Source organism: Canis lupus, chromosome 10 (assembly GCF_011100685.1).
Source record: "Canis lupus familiaris isolate Mischka breed German Shepherd chromosome 10, alternate assembly UU_Cfam_GSD_1.0, whole genome shotgun sequence".
In the NCBI taxonomy this organism is placed as follows: domain Eukaryota; kingdom Metazoa; phylum Chordata; class Mammalia; order Carnivora; family Canidae; genus Canis; species Canis lupus.
In genome coordinates this window covers 23,297,463-23,318,863 of record NC_049231.1, presented here as the reverse complement: position 1 = coordinate 23,318,863, position 21,401 = coordinate 23,297,463, and the positions used below count along the sequence as shown (strand labels likewise).

The window sequence follows — 21,401 nt, the reverse complement described above, 5'->3', positions numbered from 1 at the left end:
GCTCCCTGCTCAATGGGGAGTCTGCTTCTCCCTCTCCCTCTGCCCCTCCCCCTGCTCCGTCTCTCTCTCTCATGTTCATTCTCTCAAATAAATAAAATCTTAAGGAAAAAAAAAATCTTGGCGATCGGCTCCAGACCCTACCAAACCTACATTCAAAAACTGTATCAGAGGGACCTTGTGTAAGTGGAATCAGTATTCGCTCTGTCTTAACTGGCTTTTTGTGCTCAGCACCATGTCCTCCAGGTTCATCCACGTTGTAGCTGGTGTCAGAGCATCTTTCCTTTCTGAGGCTGAATCCTGCTCCACGGTGTGGACAGACCACGTGGTGTTTATCCACTCATCCACTGACCGACACCTGCGCTGCTTCTATCTTTTGACTATTGTGGGTAATGCTGCTAGGAACATGGGTGTAGAAACATGGCCTCGACACCCTGCTGTCAATTCTTTTGGGCATATTCCAGGGATTTCCTTAGACTTTTATTTTTTTTGTTTGTTTTTTTTCAAAGATTTTATTTATTATTAGAGAGAGAGAGGCAGAGACACAGGCAGAGGGAGAAGCAGGCTCCATGCAGGGAGCCTGATGTGGGACTTGATCCTGGGACTCCAGGATCATGCCCTGGGCTGAAGGCGGCGCTAAACCCCTGAGCCACCTCGGCTGCCCTCCTTAGACTTTCAAATCATTGTGTTAACCTGAAAAACAAACAAGCAAAACAACTCTGCTGTTTACTGTCCCTTATTTGGAATATAAATATCATTTATACAGTTGTTTTTTCTCCTGTTGAGTGCATGATGCCAGAGGGTCCCCCACATTTTCGAGAAGCGTAGCCTTTTTGGTGTTCTGGATTTCTTGGAATCTCATGAAAGGCATGGGTCACGGTCCCAGAGAAACACAACCACGGGTGCGCGCACACTACTGGGGCATTCTACTGGGCATTCAGTTTCCAGGGATCCCAGGTCCTGAGGCCTACGGTGCTCGAGACTCCGAGATGAAAGCCATAGTGTAGAGGAGCATCTAGTCGTGAGGAGCAGTGGAATTGGAGCCTGAGATGACCTACCTCCTTCCTGTCCCAACTTTGGGTGCTCCTCACATGCGGATCTCAAACCCACTGCTTTGCCTTCCAGAAACTTTATTGTAGCTCCTTTACTCAACTAATAGCCAAGGAAGGTCTGAAAAAAAAATTTTTTTTTCTGACTCTAGGTACCTTTCTTCCCCTTCCCGTAACCCCTGATGAATGAGAGAAAGGAGCAGTATTTAGGTTCATTTCCTGTTTATTATTAAAGTGATTTCCACAAATGTTTAATTACATGCATATGTATGAACATGATGGAGAGGACAAACCTTGAATATTCGAGGCAACTAAAAGGAAAACAGGATTGTGTTGGTATTTGTCGCTCTTGTAGACAGAGTGGTTGCCAAGGTGCCCAGAGAGTACAGCGCCGCCTTCAGAGAACCCAGAGCAGAGACCAGTGGTGGGGGGGTTGGAGGGTCAGGGGGTGGGATGGCAAGGGCCCAACTCTCTGCTCCCCTCCTCCTTCTCTGGGCCTCCCCCCCCCCCCCGCCCCTGCAAGTGGTGTTCAGATATCCCATTTCTGCTCAGGCTGTTCAAGGCTCCCATCTCAGCGAAATCAGGCATTTCCTGGGGATCCGCGTGGCCCCTGAACTGGCAACGTCCTGGGCACCTGTGAGCTTTCGTTTCACCTACTGCTCACCACACTGTCTGCTGAGCCCCCCCACCCTGGAATTGTCTAGTGTCTGTGCGCTGGAGACTGTGAGAGGAGCCAGCTGGGGGTGCACGCGTCCACCCTGCTGCAGGCTTGGGGGGCCACTCCCCACGCACACCCCACCCCCCACCGCACTCCAGGCTGCAGCTTGCCCCGCAGGCCCGAGTTTGAATGGACGTGACCTGTCCACGCAGGGCAGAGGGCAGAGGCCAGGCCTCCTCTGGGTCTTTAGCACTGGTTCCCGAGGGAGGGGTGGGCAGGAGCCCACACGTGCTGCTCCTCCCTCCTCCCTCCTCCCTCCTCCCTCCTCCCCAGGGCACCAGCCTGCCTGCCCCGAGCTCCATGGGCCGGGAGCTGCATTTCCCAATCCTGATGTGTCCTACATAATGTCCTACCTCGGGTTTTCTTCCCAGCACCGCCAGCAACTGGCCCTGGGCACGTCCCTGGGCCCTGGAGTCTCACCCTCCACACTCGAGAGGCATCAGGCTCCACTCACCTCGCGGGGCCGTGAGAATGGCTTGTTCAGATGCTTGAGGGCTGGCACCGGGGTCCCCCAGAGCCTGGGGGCCTCAGGCTCGAGGCCTACCACGTCCAGGGGCTGCGGAGGCTCCTGCTCCCTGGGGCCTCCTGAGTGGGGTGCTGGGAGGGAACCTGGGGCCATGCCTGAGGCGCCTGGGCCTGGGGTCACCTGCCCCCTCCCAACACCATCTCCAAAAAGCAAGGCAGCCTCCGGCTCCAGCCACCCCCGTGTCTGGCATACAGCAGGCGCTCAGCACTAGCGCCTCCAGAGGCAGCTGCGGGAGGCCGGGAGCTGTCTGCTCGGCCTCTGCGCGGACGCCGGGGGGCTCGCAAATGTTGGTCCTTTGGCCTGAATGATGCTGGCTTGGTGCTGTCACCCTGGTCAGAGGGGCTGAGCCGCCACCACATGTATCTTTGGTGAAGAAGGTGCCTCCCTCCATGGGGATGCAGTTGACCAGGGTGACTACATTTCCAGGCGTCCAGTAGAGGACATAGGCTCAGCCGGGGTCTCTGGGGCACAAGAAAGGCCCCCCCTCTGGAGCACGGAGTGTTCTGGGCGGGTCCTGGCGCTGTGTCCTGGTGCTGGGTCCCGGGCAGGGCGGCTGAGCCCTTCTCTGTGTCTCTTTCTTTCTCTGCTGGTGGAGGGAGGTGGTCACGTCCTGGGCCTGGGCTGGTGGCAGCTTCTCCTGCAGGACACGGGCTTTGGGACCCCTTCGGTGACCCCTGCTCTCTCTGTCCCCACCCGGGCTGCTGGCGGGCGCTGGAGGGCAGGGCTGCCTTCTGAGGAGCACCGGGCTCTGTCCCCCGGGCCAGCCTCCATCACCTTCATCCCTGTGACCAAGGGGGCTTTCCCGGGGACTCCGTCAGCCCCAAGGCCGCGTGGTCTCTCCTCCCGTCCAGGAGCCTGGCACACAGGGAGTTTGGTGGGGACCCAACTTAGTTCAGGATCTTATTTTCCTGCTGAGAGCGGTGGGTGGGTGGAGGTGTTTGAATGATGACTCAACCCCCCAAATGTCACTTAGGCGCTCGCTCTCGCTCCAGCGCACACTGGGGCCTCTTGTCCTGGAAACTGGATGATGTTGGCCGTGTCCCTGGGGAAACGAGGGCGCAGGCAGGAAACATGGGGCTGAAGAGGTTGAAGGAAAGAAGTTCTCTTAGGGCTCTCAGAATCGGGCTCTTGGGGCCACTGCTCTCTGGTGACTTTTTGGCCTGGGTTACGGTTCTGCGTCATCTACGTGTCCCAAACCAACGCACGGCAGGAGGGAAGGCTGTCTGAGGCCGCCACCTTGGTCCCACGGCCTCCTCGGTTCTGTCTCCACGGAGGTGAGGAAGGGCCGGCACACGCCGTCCCTGGGGAGCCAGAGCTGGGCAGAGCGCGGTCACCACCACTGGCAAGGCCACCTGTTGGGGTGAGCGGCAGAGGCAGAGTCTGAGACTCTGGAGAGCCCAGGGAGTGAGAGAGAGCACAACTGCACAGCTGCTAGGCTCCGGCTCAGGCAAGAGTGTCGCCAGGGAAAAATAAGCCTGATTCGGGGCGGCAGGTAAGCTGACCCCAGCGCTCACTCCCTGAGGGCCCAGCTTGGCCTCTGGACCTTGCAGCCAGATTCTCTTCTTTTCTTTGGTGCACGGAAGCAGAGAGCCAGCAGCTGCCAGGGGCGCGGGGCACCTCGGTCTTCCACCGCCATCCTCGGAGGCCTCCCCCGTCGCCCCAGTGCCATCCATGCCTCACTGGGAGCACAGCCAAGCTCCTCAGGACTTCTGAGCCTTGGCACCTTTCAGTCCTGGCCAACTGGGCAAGGCTTTGTGTCCAGAAGCTTGTTCCTTCGCTCTTTCCTTGGAGTTCATTGACCGGCCAGCTGCTGAGGGTCCATGCCAGGCGAGTGTGGCAGTGGCTGGTATGGGGCTGTGGCTGTGGCTGCTCAAGGCCAATACCCCATCCACGAGTGGGGTGGGCCCCTCTGGCTTGGCCCCTCTGCATCTCGAGCCTCTCTTGGGGAGCATGGGACATCCACATCCTTGTCCTGGGCTTCTGTTCTTCAGGACTCCTTCTGGGGACCTGCCCTGTCTGGGCCCAGTCCTTTCTACTTCCATCGGCTCCACGGGCACCCATCTGCCACCAGATTCCGCGACATGGAAACAGGGACAAACGTACTTGGTTGTCCAGGGAGCTCTCCCAAGGCCACTGGGCTCCCATGACTGGGGGCAGCTGTGGCTTTAACACATGGGACTCTTAAATTTCCCAGTGTGGGGCTCAGGGATGACCTAGAAATTAGGGACAGACCCCATTCCCGAACTTGGAGCACCCCTCATGGTGTGGGAGGTGGTTTAACAGGGTGGGGGGAGGAGGGCTGAATGGTGATGGTGTTGGCAGCTGACAAACTGGGGTTGTACTTGTGAAGAGCGAGGGGCCCCACGTCTGTCCTGCTCTGTTGGGGGAACACCGGGCAGGTATGGCCACAGCAGTGTGGAGAGCCACGGGACGTGGGTGGGCTCCCACTGGAAGGGCCGGTGGGTTAGTGGGGTTTGTGGGTGGCAACTGCCAGAAACCACCCAGAGGGGCAGCAGTAAGTGTCCGAGAAGGGTTAGAATGCTTCCCTCTCTGTTCCCCGCCCCCATGGTGTTGCTGGAGGCTGGAGGCCCACTTGAGAGGACACTCGTCTAATTACTGGGGACGAGCTCGGGAGGGAAGACAGGCATCTTTCTGTAGGCCCGGCTGGCCCTGAAGGCCTGTGACCAGACCAGACAGGGCTCATGGCTCACACTGACCTGGCCACCAGGGGCAGCCCCTTCCCCACGTCAGCGGGCATTGGTGGCGGCATTGGTCAAACTGGGGACTGGCCATTGCTGATGTGGGCAGGGGCCGTGAATGACTTCTGAGCTCCCAGCCCTGTTTTGGATTGTGAAATCGTCCCGGCCCGCCTGGCCATCGACCTCCAGGCCCCACTCCCTGTCCTCAGGCGTCACCATCTGCAATGTGCTAGGACAGTTCTCAAACTCCAACGTGCCCGTGCCCGTGGCTCAGCCCGGGTGTGGGGGCAGGGGATGGAGACAGCCTAGAGGCACCTGGGGTTCATTTTAAGAATCTCCCATGTTTCTTGGAAATTGGAACATCTGTTAACGGCAAAGATACAGACCACTTCCTATGCACGTCCCACAGCCGGTGGCCAGCAGCGGCCAGCAGGCAAGGACTCCGCGCTTTGGGGGCTTTTGTGGCTGTATTCGGGCGCTGGCTTCCTGGCTGAGGGGGACACCATGCAACTAGGTCAGACTTTGGACTTTTCTTCTTTAAAGACAGATGGTAAGAGGAACGCAGCGTGGCGCAGTAGCAGAAGGCTGCTCTGGGGCCAGGCCTCCTGACACTGGCCACCTGCCCTCCCTGCCCGGATTCCTCTCTGCTCAGGTAAGGGGTGGGCTGCTGCCCTCTGAGGGCTCTTGTGGTGCCACAGCCTGGGCTCCCGTGGGAAAGGGCCTGCTTCCCTGTGGCAGAGGCCACAGCACGGACTCTGAGGTCTCGGCCCCAGGGTCAGCAGGGGAAGAGTCCACGGGAAAACTGCCTTCCACCACACGACACTCCAGCAAAGCACGGGAGCCAGTTCTCAAAGAACTTGCACTCCAGAGCGTGTCCAGCCAGAACCAGCTGTCCGCTCCCCATCCAGCGGGCTCCCGGCCCCCCGGAAGCAGGTGGCAAGCACCTGGGCGGGGGTTAATCACACGGGGGTGCTGGGAACAGCTCGTGAGGGAAGAGGTGGGCTTGCAATTCATATTTACAGTTACTACAGAGGATTTTCCTAAAGTACCCACAATAGAAGTATATTATATTTATATTTATATTTATATATATATATATAGTACTTAATTAGATGCTCTATCAAGGGAAAGCACAAATCTACAGTTTCCTCCGCTAGCAGCTCTTTCCTGCCCCACCGCAGAATCCTTAGAGCCCCACCACACGGCGCCTGTGACCCGGGCCCGTGGCCGGAGGAGTGAGGGGCGCCGAAGGCCTGCAGGTGCAGACACTGGCTTATCGCAGCTCCCCAGACCCTCCTGCACCCCTCCTTCCACAGCCCCACTTCCTGTCTCAGATGATGCCTCCCAGAGCCTGCCTGGAGGCAGAGGCAGCCTCGCTCCCCTCTCCCGAGGCGCCAGGCGAGGCCGCGAGTTACTCCCACAGGTGCCCTCTGCCCGGGGCCTGGCTGCGCTGCGGCACAGAGTGTCCTGGCCCAGGCGGGTCCGCCCGTGCAGCTCTGGAGAGGGCGCCATCCAGGAATCGAACAGGCGGAGGGAGGGAGTGAGGGAGGAAGGAAGGAAAGCCGCCTGGAACAGTGTTTTCCCAGGGGGGATCCGCCTGGCCGCCGGCTCAGCCCCAGGGGCTGGTTGGTCAGTGTTTCCTTAGGGCGGACGCCAGGGTGACTTCCCAGGGTGGCGTGGAGGCCTGCGGAGCCGGCTCCCAGCCTCTCCTGTGGAGGGAAGGCCTCTCCCCTCCCCGTCGGGATACCCGCCTTCCCCGAGAAGGGCAGCTCTAGCACGTTATTTGTAGGGCCTCAGGAATCGGGACACTTTGGAACGCAGCAGTTTGATGAAGGACCGTGGGAACATCTCCTTGGACTCTTGGGCTGTGTACTTGAAGTAGTTCTGGGGATGCGCTAGCACGTCGAACAGGGCCTTGATGAGCTTCTTGTCCTGGAAGACATGGTGAGGCGCACAGTGAGGCCAAGGGGGGCTGGGGGTGCGGGTGGGGCCAGGCCTAAGGGGTGTCTGCAAGGACGGGGGAGGAGGAAGAGACTGCTGTCTGGTGGGTCTCAGGACTCCACAGACTCTCGTCACCATGAACTGTTTTTTGAAAAAATTTTAAAAGATTTTATTTATTTATTCATGAGAGACAGAGAGAGAGAGAGAGAGAGAGAGAGAGAGAGGCAGAGACACAGGCAGAGGGAGAAGCAGGCTCCATGCAGGGAGCCTGACGTGGGACTTGATTCTGGGTCTCCAGGATCACGACCTGAGCCAAAGGCAGATGCTCAACCACTGAGCTACCCAGGTGCCGCTGTTTTTTATTTTTTTTTAAGAAGATTTTTATTTATTTTAGAGAACACGTATGATTTGGGGGAAGGAGCAGAGGAAGAGGAAGAGACAGGAAGATAGAGGAAGAGAGAGACTGAGAGAGAGGGAGAGGGAGAGAAGCAGACTCTGCCCTGAGCAGGGAGCCCGATGCGGGGCTCGATCTAACAACCCTGAGATCATGACCTGAGCTGAAACCAAGAATTGGACCCTTAACTGATGGAGCCTCCCAGGAGCCCCATTTTTTGATTTTTAATAGTTTATTGGTCTTAACTCTTGGCGTTCTAATAATATTTTATCTCAGCTGCACATATAGGCCCCTTCTCCACAGGAGGATGAGCTGCAGTCATGAGCGCAGAGAGCACAGCCCACAGTGGGGCCCAGGGCAGGGTCTAAGCAGTGAGCGCAGGCCACAGGCTGTTTGCACCATGCCTCAGTGTCACACAGAGACTCTGGCCACATCTGCTGTCCAGGGTCTTCTCCGTCCTGGTGCACACTCATGCTCTGACTCGGAGGCACACTCTCTCCCTTGCCCTTGAGAAACACTCACAGAGCTCCTTCCACGTGCCGGGACAGATTGTCCAGCAGGAACCCTTGAAGTTCCTCTACCTGGGGTAGAGGAGGGAGACCGGTGACCAAATAACCCCAGACCACAGCTAACCGCAGTGCTGGCAGGTGCCAAGGAGGAGGGCCATGTGGGACTCTAAGCATCTGTGACCTGCCCAGAGGAGGGATGCTGACACTGAGAGCAGGACAGGTGGACCTTCACTGGGGAGAGGTCTTGGCGAGGGAGCAGAGGGAGCACAGAAGCCTGAGAATGACTTCAGAGGCAGGAGGTGGCCACACCCATCCAGGCCTCGCTGGCCCAGTTTTGTCCTAAGTGACGGAAACACTTCCAGTGCTGCACAGATGCTCTTGGCTGCAGGGTGGAGCTGCGGGCAGAGGGCCAGGGCAGCAGGGGAGTGGCGAGGAGGAGAGTCGGTCTTGTCTGCAGGACTGACTGGGGGAGAGGCCAGCACCACCCTCCGGTTCCCATGACCCAGATGGGCTCCGAAACCTCCAGATCTCCTCCTGGGTGCAGCAGGATCGGGGCAAACTTCTCTGCTTACAAACCTCCTACTATGTGCAGGCATGTGCCAACCCCGGGGCCGAAAGACACAAACCCTGCAAGCCACCCCTGTTTCTCAGAAGGCTTGCCCAGGGCCACCCAGCTGGTACGTGACAGCCCTGCTCTGGCCCTGTCCACGGCAGCTGCCAGGCTGGGGGTGCTGTCTCCCCAGGACCCAAGCCGATCCCTGGGTCTGGGCCAGTGCCTACTGTGTCACGGCCATGGGCCCCCTTGGTGACAAGGCGGCTCTGCTTCTCAAGGCCATGAGCAAGACGAGGAGGCAGGCAGTCCCAGAGGTGAGGGCGGATTCTACTGACTTTAAGATACCACCGCCTTTCACAGATGAAGGGAGCGAGGCTGGCCGCTGGTGAAGAACCTGCCTAAAGACAAGGTGCCAGGTCCTGAGCGCGACCCCGCCAGGGAGCTGGTCTCAGCCCTCCTGGTCTGCAAGGACAGATGCCCTGGATCCAGGCCCTGCCCCCCTCCTCCTCTCCCTTCTCTGGGGGCTTGGGGTGGGGGTGGGCACAGGGATGGCCCTGACCACCACAGGCCACCATCCTGGGATCACACGGGACCCTTTTCCATAGAGCAGATCACTCACTTTTAAAATTTCCTGGTGATTCTCCGAGGCGTAGAGCCGTCCATCACGAACAATATCTTCTATCAACTGCTGGTAGTCCTCTGCGAAACCCACCGGCGGGGAAGGAAGGAAGGTGAAGGCTCCAGACCCTGCCTGCTTCCCCCTCACCTTCAGCCTCTGCCTTCCCCTGCTCCACTTTCAGGCTTCGGACCTTGGCCAGAGGCACTTCTGCCTCTGAATCTCTGTATCCTCCACCCAAACTGTTTCCCTCGAGGTTTGGCTAGCTAGAAACTCCTATTCAACCCTCAGAACCCTGCTCGGGCAGTACGTCATGCTGAAGGCCACGGACACCACTCATGGCTCCCTCATCTGTGCCCCCTACCCCCACCCCATCTGCGTCTGTCCCCTCTGTGTCCTCAGGGCCAGCCTGGGCCGGGCACACAGAGCTGCCACACTGACCGTCATAGGTGACATAGGGCACTTGGAATCCTTTGCCACTGTTGCCTTCATTGGATTTGAACTGGATCCAGAGCTTCCGGGAGCGGGAGGTGAAGGCAATGGGCCTCTCGTACGTCTGGCAGGTCTCATAGGTGGTGATAGACGCAGGGGATGCTGGGGGCAGAGCAGAGGGGCTGAGCAGCTGGCTGATCTTTGCAGCCAGCTGCAGCTGGCCCTGTCCTTCCCCCTCAGGCTGCATGCTTCTCCACCGGGTCAGCTGCCCGGCTCCCATGCCCAGTCCCCCTAGAGCTCAACCCTGTGGGCAGATGGTGGAGGGGACACTGGGGACCAGGGAGGCTGGCAGCAGAGCCAGTGGGGAAGATGGGCCGGGGCTGGACTCTACTGGCTGTGGGATCCTGGCTGGCGCCCTGCCCTTTCTGGCCTCAGGCTTTCGGGCTTATCAGCCACAGTGAGTGGGTGATGCTCGCACATAGGAACAAAGAATACGGGGAACACAGTGGACAGAACCTCCTCAGTGTCTCTCTCCTCTGCTTAGTCTCTGCCTCAGAGACATTCTAGACCCAAGTGGGCAGGTGTGCCTTTGTCCGCCTCCTTGTAAATGCTCTGGCTTGGAGTGGGCTCCCCGGGGCACCGCGGCCCTGCACCAGCAGTGGGGTCCCCCGGCCTTGGCACATGCTATAAGGAACTTAACCTGGTTCCCGGAGGGACTTGGCCTTCCCCCCTTTCTTGCTGCTGTGGCCATCTGGGCACACACCTGTCCCCGCCCACAGCTGAGAGGCCCAGCCCGTAGCTCACAGCCTGTAGTCCCACCACAACACCCTGACGGGGGTGACAAGTCAGGAGCCTGGAACTCACGGAGGGGAAGGGACGGGGCTGTCTGACCCTGGGGACCTTGTGTGTGTGCACAGGTGGGCCCCTGGCCCCTGAGCCTCAGAGGGAGCATGAGGCAGACGGAGCAGGGGTTGCTCCTCGGGCCTCACCCTGGGTGGCGGGGCAGGACAGGCTGGACACCTGGGATGAGACTAGCTTGTGGTCAGCACCAATGCTGGACCCAATTTGGCCCTGGCTCCCATGCTCAGGGTGTGCCCGTTTGCTGCCCCTTGGCACAGAGCCCTCCAGGTCAGAGGGCCCCACAGGGGCCCCTGGGCAGCCCCCCCACCTCCATTTGCACGTACCGCTCTTCCTCATGACCAGGACATCGCCACACTCATCCTCAACGGGCAGGAAGATCTCGGGGACCACGATGAGGATCCTGCGCTTGGGGGGCGGTGAGATGTGCCACACGCACTCGGCGTTGGCCGGGTAGTCGCCAGGGTAGTTGGGGGACTCAATGTAGCCTGTGTAGTCACCAAGCTCGCCGCCACAGTGCTGGTCTGTGGGCACGGGGGCCCGTGGGCCTGCTCAGGCCGCTGTGTTGGGGGGCGCCTCGGCCTGTCTCCCCACCAGCCAGCCTGGCCCTGGGCCACTCTGTTCACGGGGTCGTGTTCCCACAGGGTGCCCTGTGACAGGCCATCCCCCCGGCCCGTGTCAGCTCCCTTGCCTACCCTGTTCCTGCACATGGCCAGTGGGAAAGCCTAGTGACCCCTACTTGCTCTTTCCCTCCATGTACTCCGGCTCCCCGAGCTCCTGCCAGGCGCCAAGTGTGGTTGCCCTCCCCGCTGAGCAGGGAGGCTCAGGGAGAGGCCAGCAGCACAGTGAGGAAAGAGACCTGCTTCCCTTTCTTCTCGTTTTTAGCTAAGCTGCGTAACCCCGAAGAGGCCAAATGGGACATCTTTGTGAGCTAAATGGTTCCTAGCCTCAACCTTACAAAGGAAGTCACCTTAGTTCTGCCAAGAGAATTGAACGGAAATATTAAATATATAGACTTTTATATGTTTTCATTTCCAAAACTCCTCACATCAGAATTTCTGGGAAACATTTCATTTTTACCTTATCTTCCAGAAGTTTCCATCCTATTTGGTTTCATTCCACTCTTAACTCATGAGGACATTTAAAACCTGTCTCTATGGAGCTCTGCCACTGTGCCTGCCCTTCTGTCCCCACAGGCCACGAGCCCCAGGGGACACCCTGGGGGAAGAGGGGCGGCTTCTACCTCTAGGATTAGGTCCCCTTCCTGGGCCTTTGGGCTGTTCCAAATGTGACCAGCAGCCCAGGGAAGGGATAACTGGCTGGAAATTGAATACAGGAAGGGTACAATACCAGAAAATCTGTCCCAAAGGACTCCGAAAAATGAATTAAAAATATTTAAAGGGCAGCCCGGGTGGCTCAGTGGTTTAGCGCCGACTTCAGCCCAGGGTGTGATCCTGGGGTCCCGGGATCGGGTCCCATGTCAGGCTCCCTGCATGGAGCCTACTTTTCCCTCTGCCTGTGTTTCTGCCTCTCTCTGTGTCTCTCATAAGTAAATAAATAAAACCTTTAAAAAAATATCTAAAGTAAACAGCATCCTGTTATGCACAGATGACTTGCTAAATGAAGGCCTGGGGTCTCTATTTCCCAAATCGTCTTACGCTGCCCGCATTTTTTTTTTGGCTACAGCTGAGCTCTTCACAGACAAGAGGAGGCCATCTGGTCTTCCTCTGGTGCCTCCACGCCCGTCCACACTGCGTCGGCCTCCTGTCCCCTAGGCTGTCTGGTCTGATTCCACTCGGGGGCACGGCCACGCGTGCTTTCAGAGCGGTGGGGCCTGGCCCTCAGGAGCTGCCTGGCAGGCCCTTAGCACGGGGCCTGGCTCTCCCCTCCACAGGCCCAGAGCCTGGAGCAGGGCCCACCGGGCACAGAGGCACAGACTGCTCTGATGAGTGGCTGTCACCCTGAGGAGGTGTGCAGATGTGCTAGAGCAGAGCCGAGTCCCCGGGGTCCTAGGGACACTGTGTGGGGTGAGGGCTCATCCCACCCCCAACAACCACCCCCTCCCCAGCCCCGTTCCCAGCTCCCTGGTTGTGGGGGAAGCTGCACCTACTTTTGCAGTGTGTGACGTTGGTGGAACCGTCGAAGTCTGTGCTGGTGTTGCCCGGGCAGGTGATGCAGTGGTTCTGGCCAAACTCGGGCTGGTAGGTGCCAATGGGGCAGCGGATGCACCGGTGGGTGGTGGTGTTGTAGTGGTGGCCCGGGGAGCAGTGCACTGTGGGGCGGGGGTGCAGGTGGGAAAGGGCAGGGGACATTCTCCCCAGGGCTCCCCTTGCCTGTTAGGTCTGTCTCAGTGCCGAGTTCAAGGCCTTTCTCTACCGCTCAGCAACTTCTCATCACCCCACCCAGCTGGGCCATGAGCTCAGCAGACCAAGGCCCACTCCTGAGGTAATGCTGCTTGATGTAGCGTGGGTGCATGTGTTCGAGGGCATTAATGGGGCATGGAATGCTGTAAGGCCAGGTATGGGCTGCTCAAAAGGTGCAGGGACTTTTCGGGGGAGGCTTGAGCAGCCTGGAGCTGGCTGGGAGGCTATCCGGGGGAAGGGAGGGCAAGGGTAGGCCCAAAGTGGGCTGTGTGGGTGCCAGGTGTGGCCAGAGGGGAGGTCGCAGGCCATGGGGATGAGCTCCTGGGCCCAGAGGCCATGCTAGGCTTTGCTCTGAGTTTCAGAGGATCAAGTTCAGGACAGAGGATGCACTGGGAAAGAAACTGGGGTCACTGGATGCTCTTTCTATTAAGACACCAGAGTACCCAGGCCGGGGAACCCAACTACCAGGTGAGGGGAGGGTAACTGAGACTGAGTGGGGCCTGGGGCCATGGGGCTGCCCGAGACACAGGCTGTTCCCTGGCAGGAGGGTGTAGCATCAAGTTCAGGACAGAGGATGCACTGGGGAAGAAACTGGGGTCACTGGATGCTCTTTCTATTCAGCCTCTAGAGTACCCAGGCCGGGGACCCCAACTACCACTCACTGAGGCTGAGTGAGGCCTGGGGCCACGGGGCTGCCCGAGACACAGGCTGGGAACCAACCTGGCTCCAGCCTTGATGGGAGCAATGATGGGGGGGCAGGGGGGTGACAGTCTGACTAGTGGGGCTCGTGAGAAGGCGAGGGGAGAGGAAGTGGAGTCCAGACACTCTTTCTACAAGGTTCACAGTAAGGAGGAGAAATCCTGGCAGGAACTGGAGAGGGTAGGTGGAATTCTCTCTTCTAGAAGGGAGATTTCAGAGTAGTCTGTTCCCAAGAATCATCAGGGTCAGGAGGTGGGAAGAGTTGTCTCAAAGGCCCTTGGCAGGGCAGGAGCATGTGGCAGGGAAGGCAGGCTCACCACGGGGATTTGGTGGCCGTGGCAGGGAAGGTGCGGCTGGACGGCTGGACCCCCACAGTCCCGATGGGGGGTCTCCGGGTGAGGAGAGACGTCTGACCTCACCCCAAGCCCCTGAATTTCTCCCCCTCACCCCCTAAACAAATTTCCTGCTAGCCAGGTTCACGGCTCCTGTCTGTAACCACGGTGCCCGCCTCGCTCTCCTGAGACCCTAGGTTTGTGTGGAACCCTGTTGTCCTGTCCTAGTGTGTGACACAGTGCTGGTCACCAGTGCCCACTGTCTGGTGGCTCCAGGCTGCTCCTCTGCCCTCGGAGGTTCACCACTCGGGAAAGGAGAGGAGTTGAGGGAAAACGTGCCTGCATAGCCCAGCCCACTCACCTTTTGTCTCGCAGTCTTGGAAGGAGACTGTGCCCTCATGCTTGGTGAGCAGCCCCCCTCCGCAGGAGAAGCAGCCTGTGCGCCCGGGCTCAGGCTGGTACGTGCCCACCGGGCAGGCCTGGCAGGGCCTGAAGCCATCCTGGGAGAAGAAGCCTGGGGAGCACTGGCCTGGAAGTCAGAGATCATGGCTCAGGCTGGCAGGAGGGGGCGCCTCCATCCAGACCCTGCTCTCAACCCTCACGGCCCTGGGGGAAGGGCACCAAGGGCCCTGAGGCTGGGGGCGATGGTGGGGGCAGGTGTGAGGACTTGTGGGAAGAAGCCTGGGCTGCACAAAGCCTGGCGTCGCCTCTCCCACTAGCAGAAAGGGCTACGGGCTGAAGAGCAAGTGGCCTTGCTGCCGAGCTAGAGGTGTGGACTCTACATGTGGAGGGGAGAGGTTGGAGGGGTCATTTACTTCAGAGGGGCTCCTTCCCGGGGGCAGGTCACACCGTGCCTTCTGCGAGGAATTGGGCCTGGCAAGCTCCAGGCTGACCTGCCCTATCTGCAGGGCTGGGACAGAGCAGAGGGAGGGGGGTCTGTGACATCCCTGAGGGCCTGGCCGGGACGAAGGGAGGCTGAAAGTCAAGGTGCATTGGGTGCTCTGGCAGGGAGTGAGGGGTGGGCTGAGTGCCCTCTCAGCCCAGGCCCCAGATTCTCTGTTCCTATCAGTGGTTACTCTCTGTTCTCAGACCGTCACCGTGCCCACGAAGGGCAGAGACCACACCGTTGGCGGGCACGGCCAGCTAGCCTGCAGACTCAGGGCGGGGCTCTGAGCTCTTCTGTATCCCAGAGGAGGCTGGCTGGTGGTCTCCACTGTCCTCAGGATCCCACCCACCCATCCTCACAGGCACACCTTTCCCCACCCATTCTCGGGTGGTCCCCACGATGGCCTGGGAAGGGAGGCCACGGGTGGGCCCATGAGCCCGTTTCACTGATGTGGTTAAGTGAGGTAGTAAATGGAAAAGGTCTTTGCAAACCAAGTTGTGCTTGGTAAAACTGAAAAAGGGCTTTCCAAACCATCATAGGGCACACTGTAAAGTTCTTGTCGTAGGGTACAGTTCCTGCCAACTATATGGGACAGTCTGAAAAGCCTTTTGACACCATGGTGCTCCATGCAATGTAACGTGTTTGGTGAACCATAAAGCACCGCGGGCCTCCATTATAGGGAGTAGTTGACCAGTAAATGACCAAGTGCTTGTAAACTGTAAAGTCCCTTCCAAACTGTTTGCTGCAATTTTCAGAAGCACTAACCACAGCCCCGTGTTTGCTGGCACAGAGGCGGTGGGGCGGCAGTGCCCTCTGGGAGTGGAGCAGCCTGGACGTCTAGCAGGCTCTGCAAATGGCAGTGAGCTTCACAGAATACGCCGAGGTGCTGGGCACCTCAGTAGAGACAGGAGGTGCCCCTGGGCCCCCCACCCCCTACTACAGCCCCTCCCTCCGGGGGGGACCAGTACTCGCCTCCACATTCGGATACATTGCGGGCACCGGTGAGGCCGAGCCCATCGCTGCTGGGGCACGGCGTGCAGCTGAGTTGGCCGTCCCTGTCCTGGTAGGTCCCCGGCACACATGGCACACACTGGCCAGGCTCTCCGCTGAAGTGGGTGCCAGGCCCGCAGGCCACTGCAGAGGCAAAGTGGAGAGATTGCTGGTGGCAGAGGTGGGGAGTGGTGGCCGGGTGGTCTGCCCCCTGGTTCCTCAAACCCAGGCTCTGTCCTACCGGAGAGAGCACGTCCCTCGTCCCTGGAGCCATCTCAGAAGTGCTGGGGGTAGGAGCAAGGCAGCAGCCATCTGTAAAGAGCCTGGAGGCCTGACCCTGGTGTCTCTCAACCCATCCTGGCTGCAGCTGCTCGACATCCTGCCCTCTGGCCCTGACCCCTCTGCCTGGGTACCAATGGCTTCCTGGATATCCACAGGCATTTTGTCCAAACCCAGCTCTCCTGCCCTCTTCTTTCCTTCCTCCTGTGCTGGAGTTGCCATCTGAGGACATGGGGCGGTGCAGAGGGCATGGGGGAGTGACAGGGGCGTGGGGGAGCAACAGAACCGGTGGCAGGAAGGCCTGACAGCCAGTGTGGGCAGCAGCACTGAGCGAATGAGCCAACTGATGAGTAGGAAAGGAGGAGGAAGGGAGTCAAATGTTTCTCTGGAGAAGAAATTTAGAACCATGGATAGAGGAGAGGTTAGAAAGGACCCTGAGGCATTGAACGGAAGGCATTGGTGTGAATGCATGGTTTTATCACACACACACACACACACACACACACACACACACACACACACACCCCTAGGCACCACCTGTAGCTCTGCAAATATACATAAATACCCCCGTGTATACTATACACCTGGACCTTCTAGTCCTGTCCAATGACAGAGACTGGAAGCAATGACACTCCTGTGGCAGTGAGTACCCCACTTTGGCTTCTACTCATCTTCCTCCTCTGGGGCTCCAGGGGCCCCTGACTGATGGCAAAGGCTGGGGCAGGGAGAGTACCACTTGGTGCCAGAGACGCCTCAGTGAGTGATGGGGGATGGGGCTTGTCCAAAGGATGTGGGACTGGCCTGATGGGGGAGGACTTGCTAAAATGGGGAGGATCTGAGCATGAAATAAATAATGCTACAAACTGATTAAACCCAGGGAATTGAAGAGGAATCTCTGAGTCCACACTGACACAAACACGCGATGTGCAGGTACATTCAGAGATGATGGGGGAGGGAGAAGCTCATTCTTCCAGAATGCTAACTAATACACAGGGACAAGGGCTGGCAGGAACAGAATACGGTCCAGGAACTGCCGCAGAGGTGGGTGCTTTGGTGGGAGTTGTCACTGATTGTTGGGGGTGGGGGGTGGGTGTCTGGCGAGGAGCAGGATGTTGGTATAAACTCAGAATATATCCCCAGCAAATCCTCCTCAGTCACAGAAGGAAAAGGAAGGTAGAGAATGTGGGTTTCCCACCCATTCCGCAGGTCACAGATATGTGGTACACAGCCCTATTGAGGGTCATCCCACAGCAGTGAGGGTCAGCGGAGGACAGGGGAGGAGGGGAGGGAACGAGGGACGGGTCCACACTGAAGGAATCTGGAGAGACAGGACATGGATGCTGTGGAAGGAGTGGGGGAGCCAGAATGGGGTGTGTGGGTGGGATGAACCTCCGGTGCCGGAGGCAGTACCCGAGGGAATCTGGGTGAAGAAACCACAGAAGTTCCTTGTCCTGCCTCGTGCTAGTTCTGAATGTTTGAAATGATTTCAAAATAAGCTATTGGGGATCCCTGGGTGGCGCAGAGGTTTGGCGCCTGCCTTTGGCCCAGGGCGTGATCCTGGAGACCCGGGATCGAATCCCACATCAGGCTCCCGGTGCATGGAGCCTGCTTCTCCCTCTGCCTATGTCTCTGCCTCTCTCTCTCTCTCTCTCTCTCTCTCTGTGACTATCATAAAACAAAACAAAACAAAACAAAACAAAATAAGCTATTAAAAATAAAAGAAAGGGATGCCTGGGTGGCTTGGTCAGTGAAGCATCTGCCTTGGGCTCAGGTCATGATCCCAGGACCTTGGGATCGAGCCCCATGTCGGGCCCCCTGCTCAGCGGGGAGTCTTCTTCTCCCCCTTGCCCCCCATCTGTGTGCATGCACTCTCTCTCAAATACATAAAATCTTAAAAAGACAAAAATAAAAGAATGACACCACAAAGGCCCTCGGCCTCCTGCGATGCCCACTCCACGGCTTGAGCCAGAGTCCTTCCATCCCCCACACCTCCTCTTCACTGGCTCCCCAATTTGTCTCTCTGGCCCAGCCTATGCTTTGTGCTCCGGATTGGTGGCTCCAACCACCCATTCAACATCTTCACCTGGAATGACTCACACGTGTCTGTGCTAACGAGCACAAACGGAGCACTCTGTCTTCCCCAAGTTCCCCAGGTCAGAAAATGATGCCTCCTCTGCCCAGTGGCCCTTGGAGCTGCCCTCGAAGCCTCTGTCCTCCTCGTCACCCTTCCAAAGTGCTCTCAATGTGTCTCAGTCCTTCTTGTCCTGCACCCAGACCCCCATACCCTGTTCAAGGCTCCCCCATCTCCCGCTTGGCCTCCTCTCCTGGGTCCTCACTGGCGGAAGCCCTCCCCTGATGAGACAGCGAGAAGGTTGCTCCTCTGCTTGGGACCTTCCTGTGGCTTCCACCGGCCCAGAGTAGCACCGTGGTCTGCACGGCCCTGATGCAGTGCCTTATGGGCCTGTGGGTGTGCTTGCTTGCTCACTGGCTGTCTTCTTTCCCCAGTAAATGTAAACCCCATCAGAGCACGGGCTCTGTCTGTTCTGCAGGCAGCCACCTGGGCTGTCTCTAGAGCTATCTGCTCTTGACAGGCCAGCTCCTGGGGCTCTCTGGTCAAGTCACCTGCTTCCTTGGCCTGGACCCCAGCTGGCTCCCGGCCTCACGTGCCTCTTTGCTCTGCATCTCCTCTGCCCTTGGCTCCCATGCTGCCTCTGCTGGGAAGCCTTCTCTAGTCACACAGACCAGTCCCCGTGCCCCTCCTGCCCCTCCACTCTGGCCGTGCTGGCCTGTGCTCCTCCTGTCCCATCAATCCTCAGGATTGTGGGGAGGGTCACATGTGCAAATGTTTGTCATCAAGAGCCCTGCCCAGGGTCTGGCATCAGGGGAGTGCTCTTCAAATGACAGCCATTGTGAGGAGCACAGTTGTGCTGCTTCTTCCGTGTCTCACTGTCCCCTCCCAATGTGTCTGCTTAGCCAGGCCACCCGTGGAAGGAAGGGCGGAGAAGCTTTGCCGAGTGGGCATCCTAGTGGCCATGGGCAGGGACGCACCGCATTTCCCGTCCTGTAACACCTGGCCTGTGCCGCACGCCCCCTGGCCCTCCAGGGCCTTGGCCGGCCACTGGGCCATCGCGTACTCTGTGCCTGCGACCTGGATGGAGAAGTGCTGCCGGCCGATGGACTTCCGCAGAGTCTTGATGGCAGCCTGCAAGCTCTGCTCGGCGCGCTTCCGCATGCAGTCCGCCTCACAGGTGTCTGCAGGGGCGGGAGGGACGGTGACTCGCAACCCCCTCGGAGCTGCCTCTTCCCCGAGCTTCCCCTCTGCCAGGCGGCCGTCTGCCCAGGGCACCTTCTTGCGGCAGCCGCGGGCCGAGGCACCATTGTGGCGTCCATCTGACAGACAAGGAGACTGAGGGCCTGAGAGGTAAGATCTGCTCAAGGCCACACTGCGGATTGGAGGAGGAACCAGGCCTCCACCGCCGCAATGCATCACCTCCCAGGGCACAGCTCACGGACGGGTGGTCCTCCCTGCCACTCAACATCCTCGAGGCTGCTGCTGCTCCCAGCATAATGCCCAGCTCTCTGGCCTTGAATCTGAGGCCTCTCATGGGAAGGCCCCTGCCAGCCTCGCCACCCCTCACCCCCAGTCCTCTGACACCCACTGTGAACTCCGCATTCTAGCCACCCCGTCCTGCTCACTGCCTCCCGAGCACATCTCATTCTACCTGACCTCCGTGCCTTTGCCTATTCCATTCCCCTGCCATTCCCACCACCTCTCCCACTTGGTGAACTTTGATTTTAAGTCCTGATTCAAATGGTGCCTCTTCTGGGAAGACTTCCTGGGCCCCGCTCTTAGGGAGACATCTCAGCTCGGTGCCCTGTTTCCTCTCATCCTCCCCACTCCTCTTGGTGTCTCCCTCAGCACTGGGTAGTTTGTATGTGTGTCTGCCTCCCCTTGGCTGGGAGTGCAGCCAGCACGAGGACCTTGGTCTGGTCCCCTCTTTCCACAGTGCCCAGGGCTGGGCACCCACAGCACACATCTGTTGACGGATCTCAACTCCTCTGTCACAACTCAACATTTGTAGCCAAGAGGAAAGCATTCATATGAAACATAAGCCAGCATTATAGGCTGCCTTCTGGAACCTGGGAAAGATAGGCCCTTGGCTGGATTGTTCTGGAAACTCTATAGGCATTAGCCCCTCCAGGCCCCAGCGAGGGCCTGGAGGGGTGAGGAGGGGCAAAGAGGGGCTGTGGGGCTGTCACTGTGGGTCCCTGAGCCCTTCTTCTCATTGCCCTGGGCCTCCTCTCCATCCTGGGTTATAGGCAGCTATTTTAAGGACCCGGCACCGACCCCCCTAGCTCCCCCACTGCCTGGCTGGCCTCCACCTCTGGTAGCCACGGCTCAGGTGGTCGCCCAGCTTCATGCCCGCAGAACCCTGCCAGCCCTCCCGGATCCCTGCCTCCCTGAGGCCGTCCGCAGCCTCACGCACCTGACGCCTCTTCCATCTTTATCTCCACTTCGAACTCCGCTGTGATGTGGGTCACCTCCTTGGATGGGGACTTTCGGCCACGGCGCCTCTTCTTGGAGGAGTCGCATTTGAGGGTCACAAAGGTCAGATGGCAGTTTTCTGGACAAAGAAGGGACCACTCTGGCAAAGGTGGCATGGGGCAGGAAGCAGGGTCCTACTGATCCCTGCACACAGATTACCATCAGCAGGGCTCCTGCTTTGCCTAAGAGTCTGTGGTGCAGACAGGGAAACTGAGGCTGGAGGCCAGGCTGGCTCAAGGCCTCATGAGGGGTCAGTGGATGAGCTGGGTCCTGCACCAGTCCTCTGAGTGCACCGAACCACTGCACACAGAGGCGCTTGCATGTACTTTCTTAGTGGTGCTGTGCAGCTCAGCTCAGTGGGCTCGGCCCAGGTGAGGTCGGCTTGAGGGCCACGCTGTTAGCTTTGGGGGAGGAATCCTAAGGTGTTCAGGGATCTTTGTGGAATCAGAGCTGGGACACTCTTCTCCTGGGTGTCTCCAGGAGAGCTTTCCCCTCTCATCGAGCTTTCCCTGTGCTACCCTCCAGCCTGAACGCCCTTCCTAGCCTCCCTTGTTCAAGAACGAGGAGTCCTGGGAGGCCTTATGGACACAGGCTGCACACACAGCCTATGCTCTGGGGGAGCTCATCTAACTCTGGGTGGGGCAGGGACAATGGGCCCCGGGATGCTGAGGGCCCCAGATCTTCCACTCCAATGCTGGGCTTCTTCCTGAGGCACACCCCCACTGTCTGCTGTGCTCCAGGCCTGGCTTCTGCGGCTCAGGGACCATGATGGTGAGGATGAAGAGAGGCCCCCGTCCTTGGAAACCAGGTCCCGCTGGGCCCCGGGGTCCCAGCTCTCAGGCACAGGGACCCACCGCCCCTTGTGTGGGTTGGCACCATGGCAGCCCACTCACCCAGCAGCAGCTGCCTCAGGGCCTCCTTCGCTGGCTCCCGGCTGTGGGGCCGGAGGTGGCACTTGGCGTCTCGGATCTTGAAGCGGGCCTTCTGCCTGATGGGGGCGGGTACACCTGGGGA

At 58.9% G+C, this 21,401-nt stretch overlaps 1 protein-coding gene across 4 annotated transcripts in view; it reads right to left on the bottom strand.

The window, feature by feature from the left end:
* Window positions 1–1,251: 1,251 nt before the first annotated feature.
* SCUBE1 (signal peptide, CUB domain and EGF like domain containing 1) overlaps window positions 1,252–21,401 on the bottom strand; it is a 140,231-nt gene continuing 120,081 nt past the window's right edge. For all 4 annotated transcript variants that reach the window (XM_038550290.1, XM_038550291.1, XM_038550292.1 and 1 more), the window contains 10 exons: window positions 21,281–21,394; window positions 20,329–20,466; window positions 18,890–19,093; window positions 15,545–15,706; window positions 14,048–14,215; window positions 12,403–12,564; window positions 10,619–10,816; window positions 9,444–9,596; window positions 9,006–9,085; window positions 1,252–6,921 (listed from right to left, as the gene is read on the bottom strand). In XM_038550290.1, the coding sequence (XP_038406218.1) occupies window positions 6,769–6,921; window positions 9,006–9,085; window positions 9,444–9,596; window positions 10,619–10,816; window positions 12,403–12,564; window positions 14,048–14,215; window positions 15,545–15,706; window positions 18,890–19,093; window positions 20,329–20,466; window positions 21,281–21,394 (1,532 nt within the window). In that variant the 3' untranslated portion in view covers window positions 1,252–6,768. The remainder of the gene's footprint in view (window positions 6,922–9,005; window positions 9,086–9,443; window positions 9,597–10,618; window positions 10,817–12,402; window positions 12,565–14,047; window positions 14,216–15,544; window positions 15,707–18,889; window positions 19,094–20,328; window positions 20,467–21,280; window positions 21,395–21,401) is intronic.